The sequence below is a fragment of the Physella acuta genome, unplaced genomic scaffold (assembly GCF_028476545.2).
Source record: "Physella acuta isolate Inbredline_101_S28 unplaced genomic scaffold, ASM2847654v3 ptg001724l, whole genome shotgun sequence".
NCBI classification, from domain to species: domain Eukaryota; kingdom Metazoa; phylum Mollusca; class Gastropoda; family Physidae; genus Physella; species Physella acuta.
Genome location: NW_026733236.1, coordinates 85,877 through 104,803, shown reverse-complemented (window position 1 = coordinate 104,803; position 18,927 = coordinate 85,877). Strand labels below are relative to the sequence as shown.

General features: G+C 33.1%; 2 protein-coding genes across 4 annotated transcripts; both read left to right on the top strand.

Moving 5' to 3' along the window:
* Nucleotides 1-7,275: 7,275 nt before the first annotated feature.
* Nucleotides 7,276-11,040, top strand: LOC131930135 (uncharacterized). Of its 3 annotated transcripts, none has more exons than XM_059286526.1 (5): nucleotides 7,276-7,373; nucleotides 8,106-8,240; nucleotides 8,687-8,818; nucleotides 9,588-9,712; nucleotides 10,853-11,040. In XM_059286526.1, the coding sequence occupies exons 2-5, from the start codon at nucleotides 8,146-8,148 to the stop codon at nucleotides 11,038-11,040; spliced, it is 540 nt and encodes a 179-aa protein (XP_059142509.1). In that variant the 5' UTR covers nucleotides 7,276-7,373; nucleotides 8,106-8,145. The 3 variants fall into 3 exon arrangements, with proteins under 3 accessions (XP_059142509.1, XP_059142508.1, XP_059142510.1); XM_059286525.1 differs by lacking the exon at nucleotides 7,276-7,373 and adding an exon at nucleotides 7,404-7,567; XM_059286527.1 differs by lacking the exon at nucleotides 7,276-7,373 and adding an exon at nucleotides 7,631-7,651.
* Nucleotides 11,041-15,994: 4,954 nt separating this feature from the next.
* Nucleotides 15,995-16,468, top strand: LOC131930137 (tumor necrosis factor receptor superfamily member 6-like). The gene has a single exon (XM_059286530.1). The coding sequence runs from the start codon at nucleotides 15,995-15,997 to the stop codon at nucleotides 16,466-16,468; it is 474 nt and encodes a 157-aa protein (XP_059142513.1).
* The last annotated feature ends 2,459 nt before the right edge of the window (nucleotides 16,469-18,927 follow it).

The window sequence follows — 18,927 nt, the reverse complement described above, 5'->3', positions numbered from 1 at the left end:
ATATGGTTTAATTTAATGACATCATCATTTTATTTGTCTTATGCATTTTTATGTTTAATACTTTCATATACATTTCTATTTTTAAAAAAAAGGTAAGTTTACTCAGTCTTTTGATAGTTTGTTTATTAAGTTAAAGTCATTCAGGTAGTATATCTGACAATAATTATGTATAAAAAAAAAGTAAATAAAATCAAAAGTATGACATTCAATTAAAAAAAATGATAAAATGGACTAAAATAATCCTAAATACCATACATATTTTATTGTGAGAAATTTTTTTCTGGATATTTTATCCTTATATATTTTGTCCTGGTATCTTTTGTCCGTGAGATCACTTAACCTTGAGATCATTTGTTCTAAGATAATTTGTCCTGCGATAATTTGTCCTGAGATCATATGGTCCTTGAGATATTTTGTCTGAGATCATTTGTCCTGAGATCATTTGTCTTGATAATTTTACATCTATAAAAAAATCATAAATGACAACATAATGGTTTTTATTTATATCTATACATTCTTCGCATGTGCAACTTTGAATCTCAAACACCATGTTGTGCACTTAGGTAACATTGAAGACAACATGAATTTTAGTTACCATGTGTTTGCGTTTAGGGCCCCAAACAACCTATATATATATATATATATATATATATATATATATATATACATATATATATATATATATATATATATACACATATATATATATATATATATATATATATATATATGTGTGTATATATATATATATATTATATATATATATATATATATATATATATATATATATATATATATATATATATATATATATATATATATATATAGACGCACGTTCGTCTAATAATAAACTGTCGCCCTGTGCTTCTCAATACATAACAACGATAGGGCCATATATATATATAATATATATATATATAGTATATATATATATATATATATATATATGGCCTATCGTTGTTATGTATTGAGAAGCACTGGGCGACAGTTTATTATTATACGAACGTGCGTGAGCTCTCATTGGTTACCTGCGAGCTTGCGCAGACTACAGAGAATAGCAAATCATAGTGAGTCTTGCTGAACACCATCACTTAAACATAGTCGACATTGTTAAACCACTTCAGTTTTTCCTTGCTAGCAACGCTTCATCTATTGCAAAGAACATGGAACTACTATCTGTTTTGCTGAGTCCTTCTAGGGCTAGTTCTTGTTGGTGTGATCTTATACTTTCTGAAGAAGTGGATGTCAGATGACTCAAGGTATTTGGTTTCAATCATTTTAAACAATAGGGATATAATCTAATAATACGAGTTGGGTTATTCGATGTAAAAATATTCTGCGTATACATAAGTCTAGTAGTATTCATTAATTAAAATTATATTTTTAACATTTATTTTATTTAGTAATCGTACAAATATGAATTCCGTCCACTAAATTTTATGATAAACATTATTGTATGTAAGTAATAAGTTCCGATTTTCTGAAAAGCATTACGCTGGTCGTCCAGAGTGACCGTCACAATCTCCACATCAGTGCCAGAGTACCTTATGTGTCAGGCCAGACCCTGCTCCAGTACCTGCAACAGGCCGCCAGAACTGACCAACGGTTCCGGTGAGTACAGCCTAGTCCTCATAACATAGGCTGGAGTTATAAACATGTAATAAAAACAGTCGCTACATAACATAGGCTGGAGTTATAAACATGTAATAATAACAGTCGCTACATAACATAGGCTGGAGTTTTAAACATGTAATAATAACAGTCGTGTGGTTTTTTTTATGATGTCGTTAGTTTATTTTTTGGACATTTTCGGAGTTTTAGTAAAGTTCCCTTTCAAACCTGAAGGTCTATAGGGCAAGTTAAGTAGAGTTCACTTGTTTCTGTGACCTCGGCATCTGAAGAGATAGTGTGGTCAGCACTATGCCCAGCCGCCTTTACTTTCCCTAACAGGAGTTAGGGTACCCATCAGAGTTGGGTGGACTCAGGGACGATCTACTAACTTGAATCCTGATTCGAACTTGAGGTTAGCAGTCGAGCTTTCTACCGCTAGACAACTCCGTCCCCTTTCGGATTTTTAAAACAGAAAACCACCACAATAATGAGTTTATTTAGAACTGCGCCTTAAAAATGTTTTATAAAACAGGTTAAAAGAACTAAAATCACATTAACATGATTTTTCCAAGTAGGCCTACTACCAAGTCACCAACCAGTTCTACGGCTAACTAAAATCTGCATGAGCCATAGAACTGGTTGATGACTTACTTACCAGCCCTATTTCAATTCACCTGTTTGTGTTTTTATAAAGGAATTCTACCAGCACCCACCCTGAGTACGGCGCCTTAGTACAAGAAATTCATGGGGTTGCCAATGCTGAGCCCTACTACTGGGCGATTGAAAAAAGAAATGGAACACAAATCGACCAAGGTGGGTGTAAGTCGGAGAAAATAAAACTTTAACTTGACTGTTTTAACATACTTTTGTTTTACTATATATTTTTATATTGGCGAATATGTATTTTTCATGTGAAATAAATGAAAATGGCAACAATATTAACTTCATGTTGTACACTTTTATTTCCTGTAAGGTGTGTCTTTTTACGTGCCCAGAGCTGGGGAGCTACTGAGATTCAACTATCTAAAGGGCTGAGGGATGTCTCTCAATGAGGAGTCTACGTGACATAGGTTTAAACCGTATTTAGTATCTGTGAGAAATTTGAAATAAACCCACCTCACTCTCTATCTGTCCCTCCACCCTTTTCCTTGCCTATGTACAGTTTTAAATGTGCACTTTTATATGTCTTGGTAAGAAGTTGTAGAGTAAAATACTTTTTTTTAAAAAACCACTGATCTCTGAATAAGAAAGTAGAGTGGGTTTTTTTTAAAAACTACCACGATTTTGTTATGAATGTGTTCATGTTTTTTTTTTAAAAACGACCACGATTTTGTTATGAATGTGTTCATGTTTTTTTTTTTATTGTAAGCTCTGATGGGTACCTAACTCACTTTTGGGAAACTAAAGGCGGCTGGGCAAAGTGCTGACCACATTATCCCTTTATATGCCGAGGTCACAGAAACAGGTGAACTCTACTTCACTTGCCGCACGGAACTTCAGATTCGAAGAAGAACTTTACTTTAGGCTGCTGTAAGATAGAATATTTTTAAAGGCATTTGAGCCTGCTGTAAACTTTCTTAAACTTATCCTATCATATTAATTGCTCCTTAAATACCACGCTTTAATTAAAATGTTTAAAAAACTGTTTTTAACATAAATCTTATGGTTCACTACTGTTAGTAAAATTAATGCACCTGATTTTAAATCATAAATCATACTGCAATGTATCAATCACTGTGGTTTAATAAAAGAAATATGTTTCCATTTTTGAAAAAAAATCTTTTTTTTTTTTAAATGGTATACACGATTTGTAATGTACTAAAGATCCTGTTCATTATGGTCGTCGATTGTTAACCTGTTGTTATTATTGATCGATAATTTTTGTCCGAAATTATATATATATATATATATATATATATATATATATATATATATATATATATATATATATATATATATATATGTATACCCATATACACCATAAAATAATCTTGACACAATATCGTCATAGTAGAAAAGACCAGGACTATTAATTATTAATACTAATAGTTTCGCTGTCTGTCTATCTATCTATCTATCTATCTGTCTGACAAGAACGCTCTAGAGAAAACACAAGCAAATTAAAAACATGCATAGTGAAACTATGAAAATACAGCGAAACTATTATTATAGATGACGTCATTGAGCATATAGAAGAAAATATTATCAAGCCGGAGAGTGTACACAGTAATATGACGTCATTGATTCTCGAGTAAACATTGAATAAAAACCCAATTTTGTCTAATCTCAGTGGTTTCATTCATACAATTCTTCGGGTAGGGGCGAAGCCCCACCCCCGCGTAAGAACGTCTGAGCCCCCCCCCCCTCCCTAACTCAAAAGAAATTTCTTCATCGATACTCTATAATAAAATTACCGCCTAATTAATGTGTCTAATCTAAAAAGTGGTTTTCTTGCAATTTCTTTAATGCAATTCTTCGGGTAGTGGCTAAGCGCGACACCAGTGTTTCTTTCAGACTTTTTCCTCCCCGGAGAGGGGTGGGGGGTACTTGAAATTTTCGGGGGCGAGGGTAGAAATTTCGGGGAGGGGGCGGACACTGGAAAAAGTATATAATTATATTTCGTTGAATGGGACGGTAGACATGTTTTTTGGGGGGTGGGGGTGGGGGGGAGGTGGGGGTGGGGGGTGAGGGTGGGGGGTGTTGGTGTGTGGGGGGTGTGGGGGGTGGGGGTGGGGGGTGTTGGTGTGTGGGGGGTGTGGGGGGGGGTGAGGGTGGGGGGTGTTGGTGTGGGGGGGGGTGGGGGGGGTGGGGGTGTGTGTGGGGGGGATGGGGTGGTTTTAGTTTAGAGAAAATAGACAGCACTATCAACCTAGCGCCCTGTGTATCCTTCCTCAACGGGCCATTTTTCTCGTATTTAATGTTCGCGGATATTTGAGTTTTGTAGTACACTGTGTTACGCAATCTTTTTACACAGTAGGTGATCTGAAAACCCAGCTTTTCACTACGAGAAATCGAACATATCAATAGACGTAAATCGATACTTTTGTTTCTGTGTGTTTGGCACACTAAAGAAGCAAATACAAAAAGACCAAACAACACGGAACAGTTTTTGTATAGTATCTAAATGTGAAGATATACTGCCTATCAATGTTGATAATATGCCGACACATTAAATCTTATCGCAAGATTCCACAAGAAAAAATGTTTACAACGAAAACCTATTAAACACTATTGGTCTTTTAAAGTTGCTTAGATAATTTCAGATTTGCTATCTACAGACATTTCAGTATTTAAATATTGAAACAACCACGAGAAGGATTTTACAAATGATAGAATCAACTAGGTATATTTTTTTTATATAAGCCTGATTATATACAAATAACCTACACACAAATGTCTGAAGCAAATTTTGTATTACATTACTATCAGGGGCGTAGCGAGGGGGGGGGGGGGGGGCGGGGGTGCAGACCGCACCGGGTGACACCATTTAGGTGAGTGTCACCAAGGCAAAAAATAGCAAAATATATAGAGAAAAACTTGAGGGGAGGGGTGCAAATCGAAAGTTTCAGGGAGGGGGGGTGCAAATAAAAAAATTGAAAGTTTGTCCCCGGGAAGGGTCGCTACGCCTCTGGGGGGTGACACCATTAAGTGCCGCACCGGGTGACACCCGACCTCGCTACGCCACTGATTACTATCCTTCACTCTCATAGTATTATTCTTTGACATTTATGTATCGTTTATCTTTGTTGAAATCTGACGCTGGGGTAAGGGTAGTAAAGAAATATGATGACCATACAATTTAATTAAAGGTTTGTAAGATTAGAAGTTTGAATTTTAGTATTCGGGATTTTATAGTTCGTTGATAATTACCAATTATTTTAGCAGTACTAGGTCGTAGCAAAGTACCATTACACCTCGTGCAACTTTCTAACTTTGACGGTATAAATTAGTTTTGTCTAATGAAACACTATCCATTGCAAAATCACAGAACTTTATGTAAATATTGAGATAAAAAAGTTAGTTATATCAAAATTATTCGGCTCGCAGTTTGAGATTATCCAGCTCAAAATGTATCCAAAATAACTTAAAATTCCCAGGATTTTCCCCGTAGGTTTATGAAATTGGGATTTTCCGATTGATTATATAATTGTCATACAAAATGAAACTATCTATGCAAAGGATATGTATAATGAAAAAATTGTGAAGTAATGTCTTTCTGAATTTCTACATTACATTGTTCATCTAAAAATGATACAGAAATAAGATATATTTTAAAATATTTTCAATAAGAAGGTTACGTCAAGAAACGCCAAGTATTGAATTTTTGGAATTAAATGTGAAGTTCATTTTGCAGTGACAGTCATCAGCTAACAAACTTCAGGGCCTTATCAACAGCTCCTTAAGGCACATCTTGAAGGTATACAGGATCTTATCAACAGCTCCTTAAGGCATATCTTGAAGGTATACAGGGCCTTATCAACAGCTCCTTAAGGCACATCTTGAAGGTATACAGGATCTTATCAACAGCTCCTTAAGGCATATCTTGAAGGTATACAGGGCCTTATCAACAGCTCCTTAAGGCACATCTTGAAGGTATACAGGATCTTATCAACAGCTCCTTAAGGCATATCTTGAAGGTATACAGGGCCCTATCAACAGCTCCTTAAGGCACATCTTGAAGGTATACACACCAGCAGATATTTCCAATCCCATCCCGGGGAGACATGCAGACAAAGGGGGGGGGGGATACGAAACATCCGCAGAATGACAGTTAAAACAAAAAGCCATGAGATGGAGTAGGACCATAGGGGAATGGTAATGAGGGGAGACAAAAAAGTCGCATAAGACTTTTTGTGACAGATGTGTTGATTTAAGGAGATTATTTGTAGAGCAGGTTTGAGCAAACTAGTACGGTTATCTTCTTTATTGTATAAAATTAATTTGTAAACTAATTATTTTTCTTCACTGATTTAACATAATAATTTTACTATTTATTTCAAGTATTGCGTTTAAATACATTATTACATATTTTGCGTTTAACTAAAAATAAAGTATTAAAATTAAGTTAAAATTAGTAATAATTCTATTTTCATACACACGCACATAAAAACACACATATACATATATATATATATATATATATATATATATATATATATATATATATATATATATATATATATATATATATATATATATATGTCATGTGTTATATATTATATATGTATATATTGTATATATTGTAAATGGCGTCACACTACTATAGTGGTGGGGGGGGGGGTGGAATAAGAGAAGTCGGAGGTTTAAAAAGTGAAAATGTATAACTAACTTTCAGCATTAATTGTGCAATACAAAATTCATCAATACATTTTAAATTTGGCTTCGCTAAACTTTTTATTTTTATTCTGAAATAGTAACTATCTAGAGGGATGTTATAGTGTGATTTCACCAGGTGTGATTAGGGCCTTTAGGGATGTGGAGATAAGGCAAAAAGCATGAAGTCATAGTCATAAAACTATATTTGGTATTGTCGTACCCCCCCACCCACATCCGTTTGTCAGATGGTGTCACTCTATGTCCATTACCTCATATAGACCTTAATTTAAGCAGCTGTTAACAGTAGGCCTATATGTTCCTAAAGCGAAAATGAGTAATTCCCGAAAAGTATTTTTAGATCGCTTCAGTTCTAACTATTCCATTATTCGATCAGCCATCTTTTCCACCAAATTTATCCATTCAATATTTCCTCTCCACATCAAAAGGTGAAGTAGCCTATATCTCTAAATATCTTTCATTGATCAAGTATTGTATTGCTATCTTTAACCACTTCGTTTTTTATTAAAACACACCGTGAACACGCTAGTAATACTAGAGTTAATTACCGATTTAAAATATTCCAATGTAATGTTTGAATTGGTGCGGGACTGCAGCCACATCACACTCGCTGTTTCAGGAAGTAAAGCCAAGTTTCTTTCTTTCTGGTTAATACTTATTAGTTATTGCACACCAATTAGCTGTTTTAATCCAATTATGATTCTGGGTTAGGTTTGAAATGAAATTATACTAAATCATGTAATAATAATTAAAATATTAGGCCTAACATATAGTTCAAGGTAGACCTAGTATTTGATATGTGAACAATAGTTATATATATTTACATTATATATATATGTATATATAATGTAAATATATATATATATAATGTAAATATATATAATGTATATATATATATAATGTATATATATATATATATATATATATATATATATATATATATATATATATATATAAATATATATATATATATATATATATATATATATATATATATATATATATATATATATATATAGGTCCTTATAAGTATTACTATATTCATATATTATATATATACATGTACATGTATAATATGTATATGTATGTATATATATATATATATATATGTATATATGGGCGAGATATATGAACTAACATTTTTTCCAATATATTCACAGTTAAAAGTTGATATAAGGCGAATCTAAACAAACTGTAACTATGGCAGATGGTGCAACGGATTTACTATTTTTCTTTCTGTTTATACTTTTCTGTATATTTGCTTTTATAGCGTTGAAAGCTTTTTTTTATGACAGGTAAGTTAAAATTTTATATATATATATATATATATATATATATATATATATATATATATATATATATATATATATATATATGTGCATTAATGTATACACACTATGTGTATATTTTACTAGAATTGTAAAATTGCTCATATAGATATATATATATATATATATATATATATATATATATATATATATATATATATATATATATATATATGTACATATATATGTACAATAAATAAATAAATAAATAAATAAATAAATAAATAAATAAATAAATAAATAAATATATATATATATATATATATATATATATATATATATATATATATATATATATATATATATATATATATATATATATATATATGTATATGTGTGTATATGTGTATATCTATATATATATATATACGTATATGTGTATACATATTATTTCGAACTTTTATTTTTACCAGTGATGTTACTTTGATTGTGGAAAATAACCAGTGCAAGCCTTATTTCATGGAAAAAGTGAAAGTTGCTTTTGAAAAAGGAAGGAATTTACTTTATTATCTTCAAGAAGCGGCTCATAAAAACAAGAGTTTCGAGTAAGATAATTTTATGTTATGAAAAAACGAAAAAAAAAAGTAAACTTTGATTGAAATATCCAAAATACATAGTCAGTTAAATTATTATCATAAAATAAAATTAAAAAAAACCGTTTTCTTTGAGAAATGTATAAACTTTTTGAAGGTTAAGTGAAGTTTTTTCAATATCAACATTATCAATAGAAGATTCAGTGATGGAACAAAAACATGAAAGTAAATGCTGGAAAGCAACCGGTAATAACTAATTTAGAGAAAGGGGGCAATATGCACCAAGAAAAACAATATCATACAAGTCTGTTATTGTGTGAATAAAAAAAAATTTGAGTTGAAATCTCTTAGTCCTACGTAATTTAATATTGGAAGAAATCCATTAAAGGTTGTTTTTTGTTTGTTTTTTTTTTGGCGGTCATATACTTAGTAGAGTATTCTTTTAGAGTGCTGACAAAAATGTAAAAGCCGAATTTATTTGAGATTTTTAATAATCATTTGTACTATAAACTACATAGTTTTATGGCCATGTGGTCACATTACTGTATTTGTGTAAATGGCAAAACACGCTAACACGAGTTAGCGCTCATTTATTCTTACACCAAGCATTCTTTACTTTTAATGAACTATTTTCATTGAGTGCCTCCTTCTATTATGGTATTTCTCCCTGTGGTTGTCATTCTCTGCTCATGGTTTCTGGTTTTTCTGAATACATTATTAAAACCCATATTACATAATGATGACATTTGAGAAATGTTAAAACGTGTTGTCTTTCACAAAGGTATAACGCCGTCACTGATAGTCGTTTGGGCTACATTATTGTGATGATTAATGGTGTTGCTATAGAAGCAGAAAATTCTAAATTTTGGATCATAGAAGATGAGAACGGAAGAAAAATAGAGCACGGTAAGTGTCAAAGTAAATATTTTACTATTTAATCGTATCTCTTCATTGTTACACTGAAGCAAATATATTAATTTTCATAATTATTAGTTGTAAAGTTAGCCTACTGTTACACATTCAACGAGAATTAATTCCTTCAAAAGCTGATAGTTGTAACTTATATTTTCCTCGTTTTTCCCCGATGTGTACATGATCTAGTTCTCGCGGAACCTATTAAAAATGAGAGTTTAAACTGGTTCAGGCTTGTATTTGAGTAGGTTAGGTGTACAGTGGATTTTTCAGTCTGTCTACCTCATTCATACTTGCTTTTCTTTAGCATGAGTTGAATATGAGCAATACTTGACACCATTCGCTCTTTTGACACGCAAACATGGCAGTATTTCTTCATAACCCTCTCTCTACGCACGTTTGTGTTTGGTTTTCTGGTGAAATTCCATTGAATTTAGCATTAATTTCAATGGAATTTCGTCACACCAAATTTTGAAAATAAAAATAAAAAATTCTGGAGTGATTTCTGTAACAAAAACTAGCCAGCTGACTCTATTAGTGTTAGTACAAGAAGGATCAATGGTTATATAGCCGATATATATGGTAGTTTATGAAATTTTAAAACTCCAGAAAGGGATGTTTTTTTAAGATGACCGCCGTTTCCATGGCAACCATATTTTCAAAAGAGTCCCTGATGCATGGAAATATTTTTTCTTTAATTGCCCTAACTTAAATATACACAAATGAATCACTAAAAGGTTTTAATTAAGAAGTTTTTTTTTCTTAACCCCTTAAATTTGACTTAATTGGATGTTTAATTAATTTTGTATGAATTAAATAGAATTTTCTTAAATTAGTAGGCAGTCTTATCCAACTATCCCGCACAATACATATTAAGGCGACCCACGCTTTTCTTTATAGTTATTTAAATAATAAATTATTATTATATATTACATATATTTCAAGAAAATAATTTTCTCCTTTTTAGTGCATTATTATATAAAAGCTTGTAATGAATTAAAACGATGTATATGCATTTTTTTCAGTACTTTAAATTTTTTTAAACAATATAGATCTATTTGCGTGTTTGTTGTTTTCCCTCCTAATAAAAAGTCATGAATGCATTGTTATATTTATTTATTTTTTATTTTGCAGTACGTGATTATTTTCCGAAAGAAAGAGAGACAATCCGATTCAACTATGTGAAGCGTAGTCTACTAAGACAGGTGCTGACATACATTGTTTCTGTACCCGTAAAATTTGTGAAATACGCATTTGAATATTATTATAAGGGGGGCAGTTCTGATGATACATATAGGCAGATGGCACACGATATGGTTTAGATCATGACTCTCCATCGACTAATGTCTTATGTCAAAGGTCAGACAGTTCTGCTTTAGATAAACTATTCTTTGTATACTGCTTATTCACATATATATTTTAAAAACAGCTGCATGTACATATTATCATACATCTGTATACTGTAAGAAACTTGTTCAAGAAGTACAGGAATATAATTTTTAAATGTGAAAACCTAAATAGTTTTTCTTCAATGTAATAGGTTTCATGTTACCTCTGTTCTATATATAACTTCCAGCTATTGTATAAAATTTGCATTGCATTAAATATTACTTATCGAAAAAAATCTGTGTGATTTATTTGTCTGACTTTGAAACATTGTTTAGTTTACCAACCTGGATTGTTAAGCACAGTTCTTACAATCCAGGCTGTACACGAGAAACGTGTTCTGTACATGTCATTGTCGTCTTGTTACTTTAGCACCGTTGTCTAATGCTGCCGGGTTGTGAGTTCCAGTACGGTGTAGACCTTCATTTTATCGTCAGATGTTTTTTCCCCTTAAATCTAGCTTTTCATCTGGTCCATGTGTAACTTGTTGCGTAACACTTCTTGTCTTTGTGTCTGGAAAATAGGCCAATAAAAATACTCAACTCCCAATCGTTGGAATAACACAGAAACCAGCAGAAAGATTGTTATATAATATTTGTCTATATTACGCTGAGCCATAATTGAATTTTTAAAGCCTACAAGAGTCCCTAAGTATTGGAACACGGTGCCAGGGTACTTATAATCAGTGGCTGCATGAAGGGGGGGGGGAATAGTTCTAGAGTATTTTAAATTGGCACGATAAAACCTAATGGTTATAAAAAAAAATGTGTGAAAAAGGACGATCACTTAAATAAAACGATAAAACCAACAAAAACACAAAGGAAATTAAGGCTCAATATAACAAAATTCATGAAAAAATAAAGCTTTAAGCAAAATACAGTCGGTTATGCAATCTCTCAATGGGACGGCGTGGTATGTCGGTAGAGCACTCGACTGCTAATCCGAAAGTCTCGAGTTCGAATCCAAGTCCAAGCCAGAAGAACGTCCGTGAGTCCACCCAGCTCTGATGAGTACTAGCCCACGCTAGGGAAAGGTAACCGGGCACAGTTATGACTACTTTGTGAACTACTTTACTTTCCCCAAGGACCCTCAGGTTCGAAAAAGGAATTTTACCCACTTAATATAATCTCATGACTGGAAATGGACGTTGAGCCTCAAATAAAAACAACGAAGAATTTGTTTAAAAATATATACATTTCTAAAAATATATATGACGTTATATTTAAATAATTTTATTTTTGTTCTTTAAACAAATGTTTCTTCAGCTGTAACAGTATCCTACTCTAATAACTACATGAGGGGTCGTCCATAAATGACGTCCCACTCGTAGGGGGAGGAGGGGGGGTCCGTAATTTTGTGACGGTGTGTGATGAAGGGGGGGGGGGGGTTCAGATGGTGCGACGTCACACTTTTGCATTATAAAAAAGCAATGTTAGAAAACGAAATTTAGACGTTATTTCGCGTTTTGGAAAACAGGTTTAATAAATTGTAATAGGAATTAATTACAATACTCTATTTTGACACAGTTCAGACAAGATGTTGAAAAAATATCGATGTTTTTAAAAAAAATTCAACTGCAATTTTGAGGGTGGTTGCAGGCTGAGGTGTGACGTCATTTTAAGGGGGGTCTGGCTTTTAGTGACGACGGGAGGGGGGTAGGGGAGGTTAAAATCGTCAAAAAAAGCGTGACGTCAATTATGGATGACCCTTGACCATATAAGACCTCAGGTGCTAATTGTGAATTTAATTCTAACTCTATGGGGCATACACTTCTCAACAGATTTCAAGAAAAATAATTGTATAGAAATCTTTCTTCTTCTTCTTCGTTCTTAATTATTAGTGTTGAAGGGGATCGAGATTTATCTGCCAGTGGGTTTGAACTCGAGACTTTGTTCGAATTTATCAACCATGAGCTTTTTGCCGACTCGACCTCGCCTCCAACACAATTAAGCGTTACGTGTCAACTTGTTATGCGCCATTGAAGCCATTGAATCCGATTTCAGCCTGCTTTTCTTTTTGGATTTGCTTCCATAGCCTTTGTCCAACCAAGAACAAGCTACAAGGCAGCAGTTGTTTGATTTTGGAGTTGTCTATCCTAGAAGAGTAGCTGTCCCCAGCTAACGAGCCTCATCTGCCCGAGGGTTCGAACTCGAGACTTTTTCGGTTTAGCAAACATGAGCTTTACCGACTCGACCACGCCGACCCCTGTATAGATATCAAGTAGGAAGTAATCGATAATGATTACATTGCTGACAGAATCGATCGATTGATATAAAAGTATACGACATATCCTACGTCGATATATCTATGCGTGTGGTAGGCTACGTTTTAAATACTTATAAAAAGCTATTCTTACTTCGTGGTAGGGGTTTTTTTATTAACATTTATGTGCGGTTTAATTTAGACGTTACTGTAACGTTTTGTTACGTGCTGAAAAGGGGGAAGCAGATTGAAGGTTTCTAAACAAATAATTTGAACAAAGCGTTGAGAAAACGCGTTTAAAACAAGATGATTGGATAGCGCTAGAATATTAGAGTCACAATTAGAGGTAGAGGAAGAGTTAGGCTTTGTTTACAGTTAAATATAATGTGGGTATATATTTAAGTGAGGTTAATTTAATTTTAATTTCAGTGTTGCTATAGGGTTGTGAGCAGAATAATATAGTCTTGTCCATTTGATAGGGATAAAAAAGTTTATGATTTGTGGCTAAGTAGATAAAAATTTAAAAAAAAAAACATTTATTTCCCTCTAGCTGACATTACCAAATGCTAACGATTTTAGTTTTACCAGTATGTGAATGTAAAAGGTTTGTAGTTCGAATTTCTTTAAAAAAATATATAAATTAAAACTACTCTAGAAAAATATTGTTAAAAATTTGGAGCAATCTTTATCATCGACTATAAAATAATTTGATTCATATCAATATCTATTGCCTCAGGTGAATAAGCGAATGCCGACTTGAAATACGTTTAGATAATCCATACACCCTTTCGCATTCATTATGACCTATACTCACACACACCAACTGTTGTATATAAGTGTCGTTTTAAGATATTCTGGAGTTCATGTTATTGCCTCTTTTCTGAAAACAAAAGTGGAATGACCTACCGATTGCTTAGAAAAAAAATGTGTCTATAGAACTAATAAAAACATTACAATATTAAACATACCTAAAAAAAGATCATAAATCGATCGAAAATATATACTTTAAATGTTATCGCCCCACCCCCTCTTCACACACACACTCAATATTCACCCTCGATGTAAGTTTCATGCATAATTCTTTACCCCCAAAAAATGCACTTACCATGTACTACCAGGTTTATGTATACATACATGTATGTATGTATATATATATATATATATATATATATATATATATATATATATATATATATATATATATATATATATATATATATATATATATATATATATATATACACATGTATATATACACTTTTGGAGAACGTAATGATTAATGATTAATAATAGTAATTCAAAGTTTTCCAAGGAACAAGTCCGCAAGTTTTTTCAAGGAAATCCTTTTATCGATTAAGTACAAAAAAAATGCCATAGGCTTACGTACCAAAGATTGATAAAAGTGGTAGCAGACATAAGTAGTAAAGAAAAAGGTATGTAAACGTATCTTATCGTGTTATCTTGTTGGGACGTTTTAACCCACCCGTTAACTGTTAGACAGTCGTCTTGTGCAAGCAGGTAAATAAAACTGTCATTTCCTTATTCAAATAGTAGGGTAAAAATATTATGTTAGTGTGTTTTTTAATTCGTTAATTTAGTATCGTCAATATTGTAGAATTTCAAAATAAATATTTAATATTTGACGATTCTGAAGGGTAAAAATGTTTGGTTATGATGGCTAGGTGAATTAGTATTGAAACAATAACATTTAAATTTAATTTTAAAAGTTTTTAATTGGCAAAGTATAGCAAAATATAGCTAGACTGCTAACCCGAGAGTCTCGAGTTCGAATCCGGGTTTAAAATCAGTGGAAAGTCCTTGAGTCCACCCAGCTCTGATGAGTACCTAACTTACGTTAGGGAAACAAAGGCGGCTGAGCATAGTGCTGACCACACTATCCCTTAATATGCCGAGGTCAATGAATCAGATGAATTCTCAATCATCTGCCCCATGTGTCTTAGGCACGAACGGTACTAAGAAGAAGAAGATAGCAAAATATAGTATATTTATCAAGTAGAGGTATCTGGTCAGTACCACACAACGCAGCTAGAAAGACTATAAAAAATTACATTGAACAATGTTCGCTTTCGTTATATATATATTTTTTAAACAAAGATTCCATCATCTAGAATGATTTAAACGTAGTCGCGCTATTTTATTGTCAGTTTCAACGAAATTACGGTGGGACGTATCGATAACTGGTACGTAAATCTACCATAGATACATACATACATACACACCCACACACACACACACCCACCCACATATATACACACACACACACATATATATATATATATATATATATATATATATATATATATATATATATATATATATGTATATATATATGTATATATATATATATATATATATATATATGTGTGTGTGTGTGTGTGTGTGTGTGTACAGAAAAAGCGGGGACAATTAAGTCCCCTTGCTATTCCCACTAAATTTGAACTCTTATGTCTACAAAGTAAGGCTTTTATTCAACTGTTTAAAAAGGGAATTTTCTGTCAGAAATGCATTTGTGTGTTAAAATAGAGCAAATATATTGGAAGTGAAGCGCTGTTTTTAAATTAGTTTAGCACTATTTTTGACGATATATAGAATTCATTTTTAAAAAATAATAAAGTTGAATTTCTACTCGCATTTCAGAATTTGTAAACAAATCTTACCACAGTGAAGATGTTTATAATTGTATCTGTTGTAATATTATTAACGATTCAAACCAACGCATTTGTTCTTCACGAAAAAGCTGGTCAACAGATTACTTGCCAGAGAGGCCAGTATCTTAATACGCCACCTTCCGGCAATCCATCTTGTGAACCATGCCCTGAGGGCACCTACAACTCACGTGACAACCACACGCTGGAGATGTGCGTCACTTGCTCTAAAGCTGACATTTTTAGTTTCGAATACGTTAAAACAGATTGTACCCCAACCCACGACACGGTGATTCGATGTATCGGTCACCACTACAGGGTGGAGCAAGACTTTGGTGACTTTGTTGACGGCCAGTGTGCCAGGTGTACAATCTGTCAGATGACCAACCAGTACCTGGTCAGGGACTGTATGGACACCAGCGATACCATCTGCTGCCCGCGGGAAAATATGGTGGTCAAAGATGTTGCAGGAAGAAATATTTGCACTGAGTCTTAACAGCATTAGCTATAACGTGTGTTCGCTGTGTTTTATTTTAAATACCTATTTATGTACTAAAATTAAATTTTATGTAAATCATATAGTTAAGATTAATTACTCAATTTTTTTATTGGAATATGAACAAATGCTGATGTGTTTTGCGATTTACCATGTTTTGTTCGTGTATTGTCAAGGGGTGGGGAGAAATCAGTTAAAAATTTTTAAAAAGTGTTCGTTAAATACTGGACAAGACATATTGCCGACTGCTAAAAGGCAGACTAGACAAAATGCCGATACGTTTTATAAAAAACAAACTAAAATTACATACTTATTTAATTTTTATTGCACAGCAGTAACTAGTTACTTTTTTCTTATGTCATGTTTCAACTTGCTCCACCTACTCACTTTCAATGATTTAAATGGCATATTTTAACGTTTATGGCAAGTGTACCGCGTTGTAGGTGGGTTGAATATGACATATGAATATGACATATATTTTGTTTATTAATATCAAATGCAGTGTTTCTTTTTAACAAAAAACAAAAAAAATAACTTACCAATTTTGTCACACGTGTATCACAATCACAACAAAATTAATGAATCCAACGAATATAGTATACACTGTTTTCACGCAATTCGCAATGGACGAAACTAAAATATAATTCAAAGTTTGTCGGTATTTAACACGAGATAAATGGCCCGTTGTGGAAGGATACAACGGACGCTAGTTTAATAGTGTTGTTTTTTTTTTGTCTAAATTGAAAACCAAAAACAAAATATCACCCCCTCAACTTCAAATTTAACCGTAAACGAAAAATGTCATTGAAAACAGATTTCCGACCAGAATCGGTATTTTTACTGGGATTAAGCTTGATCTACGCGAAGTTACTGCATATTGATACTAAACATAGTCGAAGTCATACCCCTAAACCTTGCACCTAATCTCAAGAACGACATAAGTCGCATTCAATGAAATATATAATTTTCATAGGAAACATACTTTCACCAGTGTCCACCCCCTTCCAAAAAATTTAGTCCACCTTTACCCCCGAAAATTTTAAGTATTCCCCCCCCCCCCTTTCCGTGGAGGAATAACTCTGAAAGAAACACTGGTCGCATTTGTAGATCACACAAACTAAAGGAAGAACCTACTTCTATAATATAGACCTGTTTGCTACTTTTGGCCGATAAATTTTACTCAGACAGACAGTGTTCGTTTCAGGCTTTTTTCCGGTGGTGGGGCACTTGAATCTTTGCAGGTCGGGGGAGGCTGACACTGGTAAAAGCATATATTTTATATATAAATTATATTAGTTTTTTTTTGGGTGGGGGGGGGGGGGGGGGTCGGGGGGATTAGAAATTCTACCGTGGGGAGGGGGGGGGGGGTGGGGCTTAGCCTCTACCCGAAGAGATAAAAGAAACTTTTCACTCAAAACACTTATAAAATTAGACACATAATTTAGGCCGTAATGTCAGTCTTTTTATTATGGAGTATCGATGAGGTCATTTCTTTTGAGGGGGGCATGTGGCTTAGACGTTCTTACGGGGTAGGGTGGGGCTCCGCCCCTTACCCGAAGAATTGCATGAAAGAAACTCTTCACACAAGCAACTTTTAAGATTAGACAAATGTGCCTTTTAATTCAATGTTTACTCGAGAATCAATGACGTCATATTACTGTGTGCACTCTCCGGCTTGATACTATTTTCTACTATATTCTCAATGTGACGTCATGTTTCGTTTTCGTTTTACTATGAAAGTTTTTATTTTGTGTTTTCTCTATAGCGTTGTTGTCATATACATAGATAGATAGACAGATAGACAGATAGCGAAACTATTAGTATAGACGAGATAACTGGCCCGTTGAGGAAGGATACAACGGTGCAAGGTTGATAGTGTTGTCTATTTTCTCTAAACTAAAACCAAAACCAAAATCCCCACTTTAATTCAATTTAACCGGAAACGAAAAAATGACATTAAAACGGATTTTTATCCAGAATCGGTACTTTAATCGGATTTAAGCTTGATCTCCAGTAGTTACTGCACATTGATACTAATGTTACCACACGGGGGAGAAAATTGACCACCTCCTTTTATAAACCTATACATTTTTTAACATGTCACTGGCAACCTTTTTGAAAACTTTGTTAGATACTAGACTGATCCAAGGAGATAGAAATGCCATTAAAATTGACCAGAGACCCTAGTTTTTATGTATACATACCAAATTTAGTATTAAAACAAGTTAATAAAAAGTCTAGTGACAATTTAACCGCAATTTCCTTATGTTATCCATAACAATTTTAAATCGAGATAAATCATAGCTCCTCCTCCTTCGCCTGCGTCTCGCGCAGTTCGCTGCTAAGCCAGCCAGGTCACATGATTTACCCTCCTTTCCTTCGCCTTCCACTGCCTTCTTTGCTATATAGTACTGTAATGTATTATGTATAATGTAATTTTAAATAACGCGGACGTATAG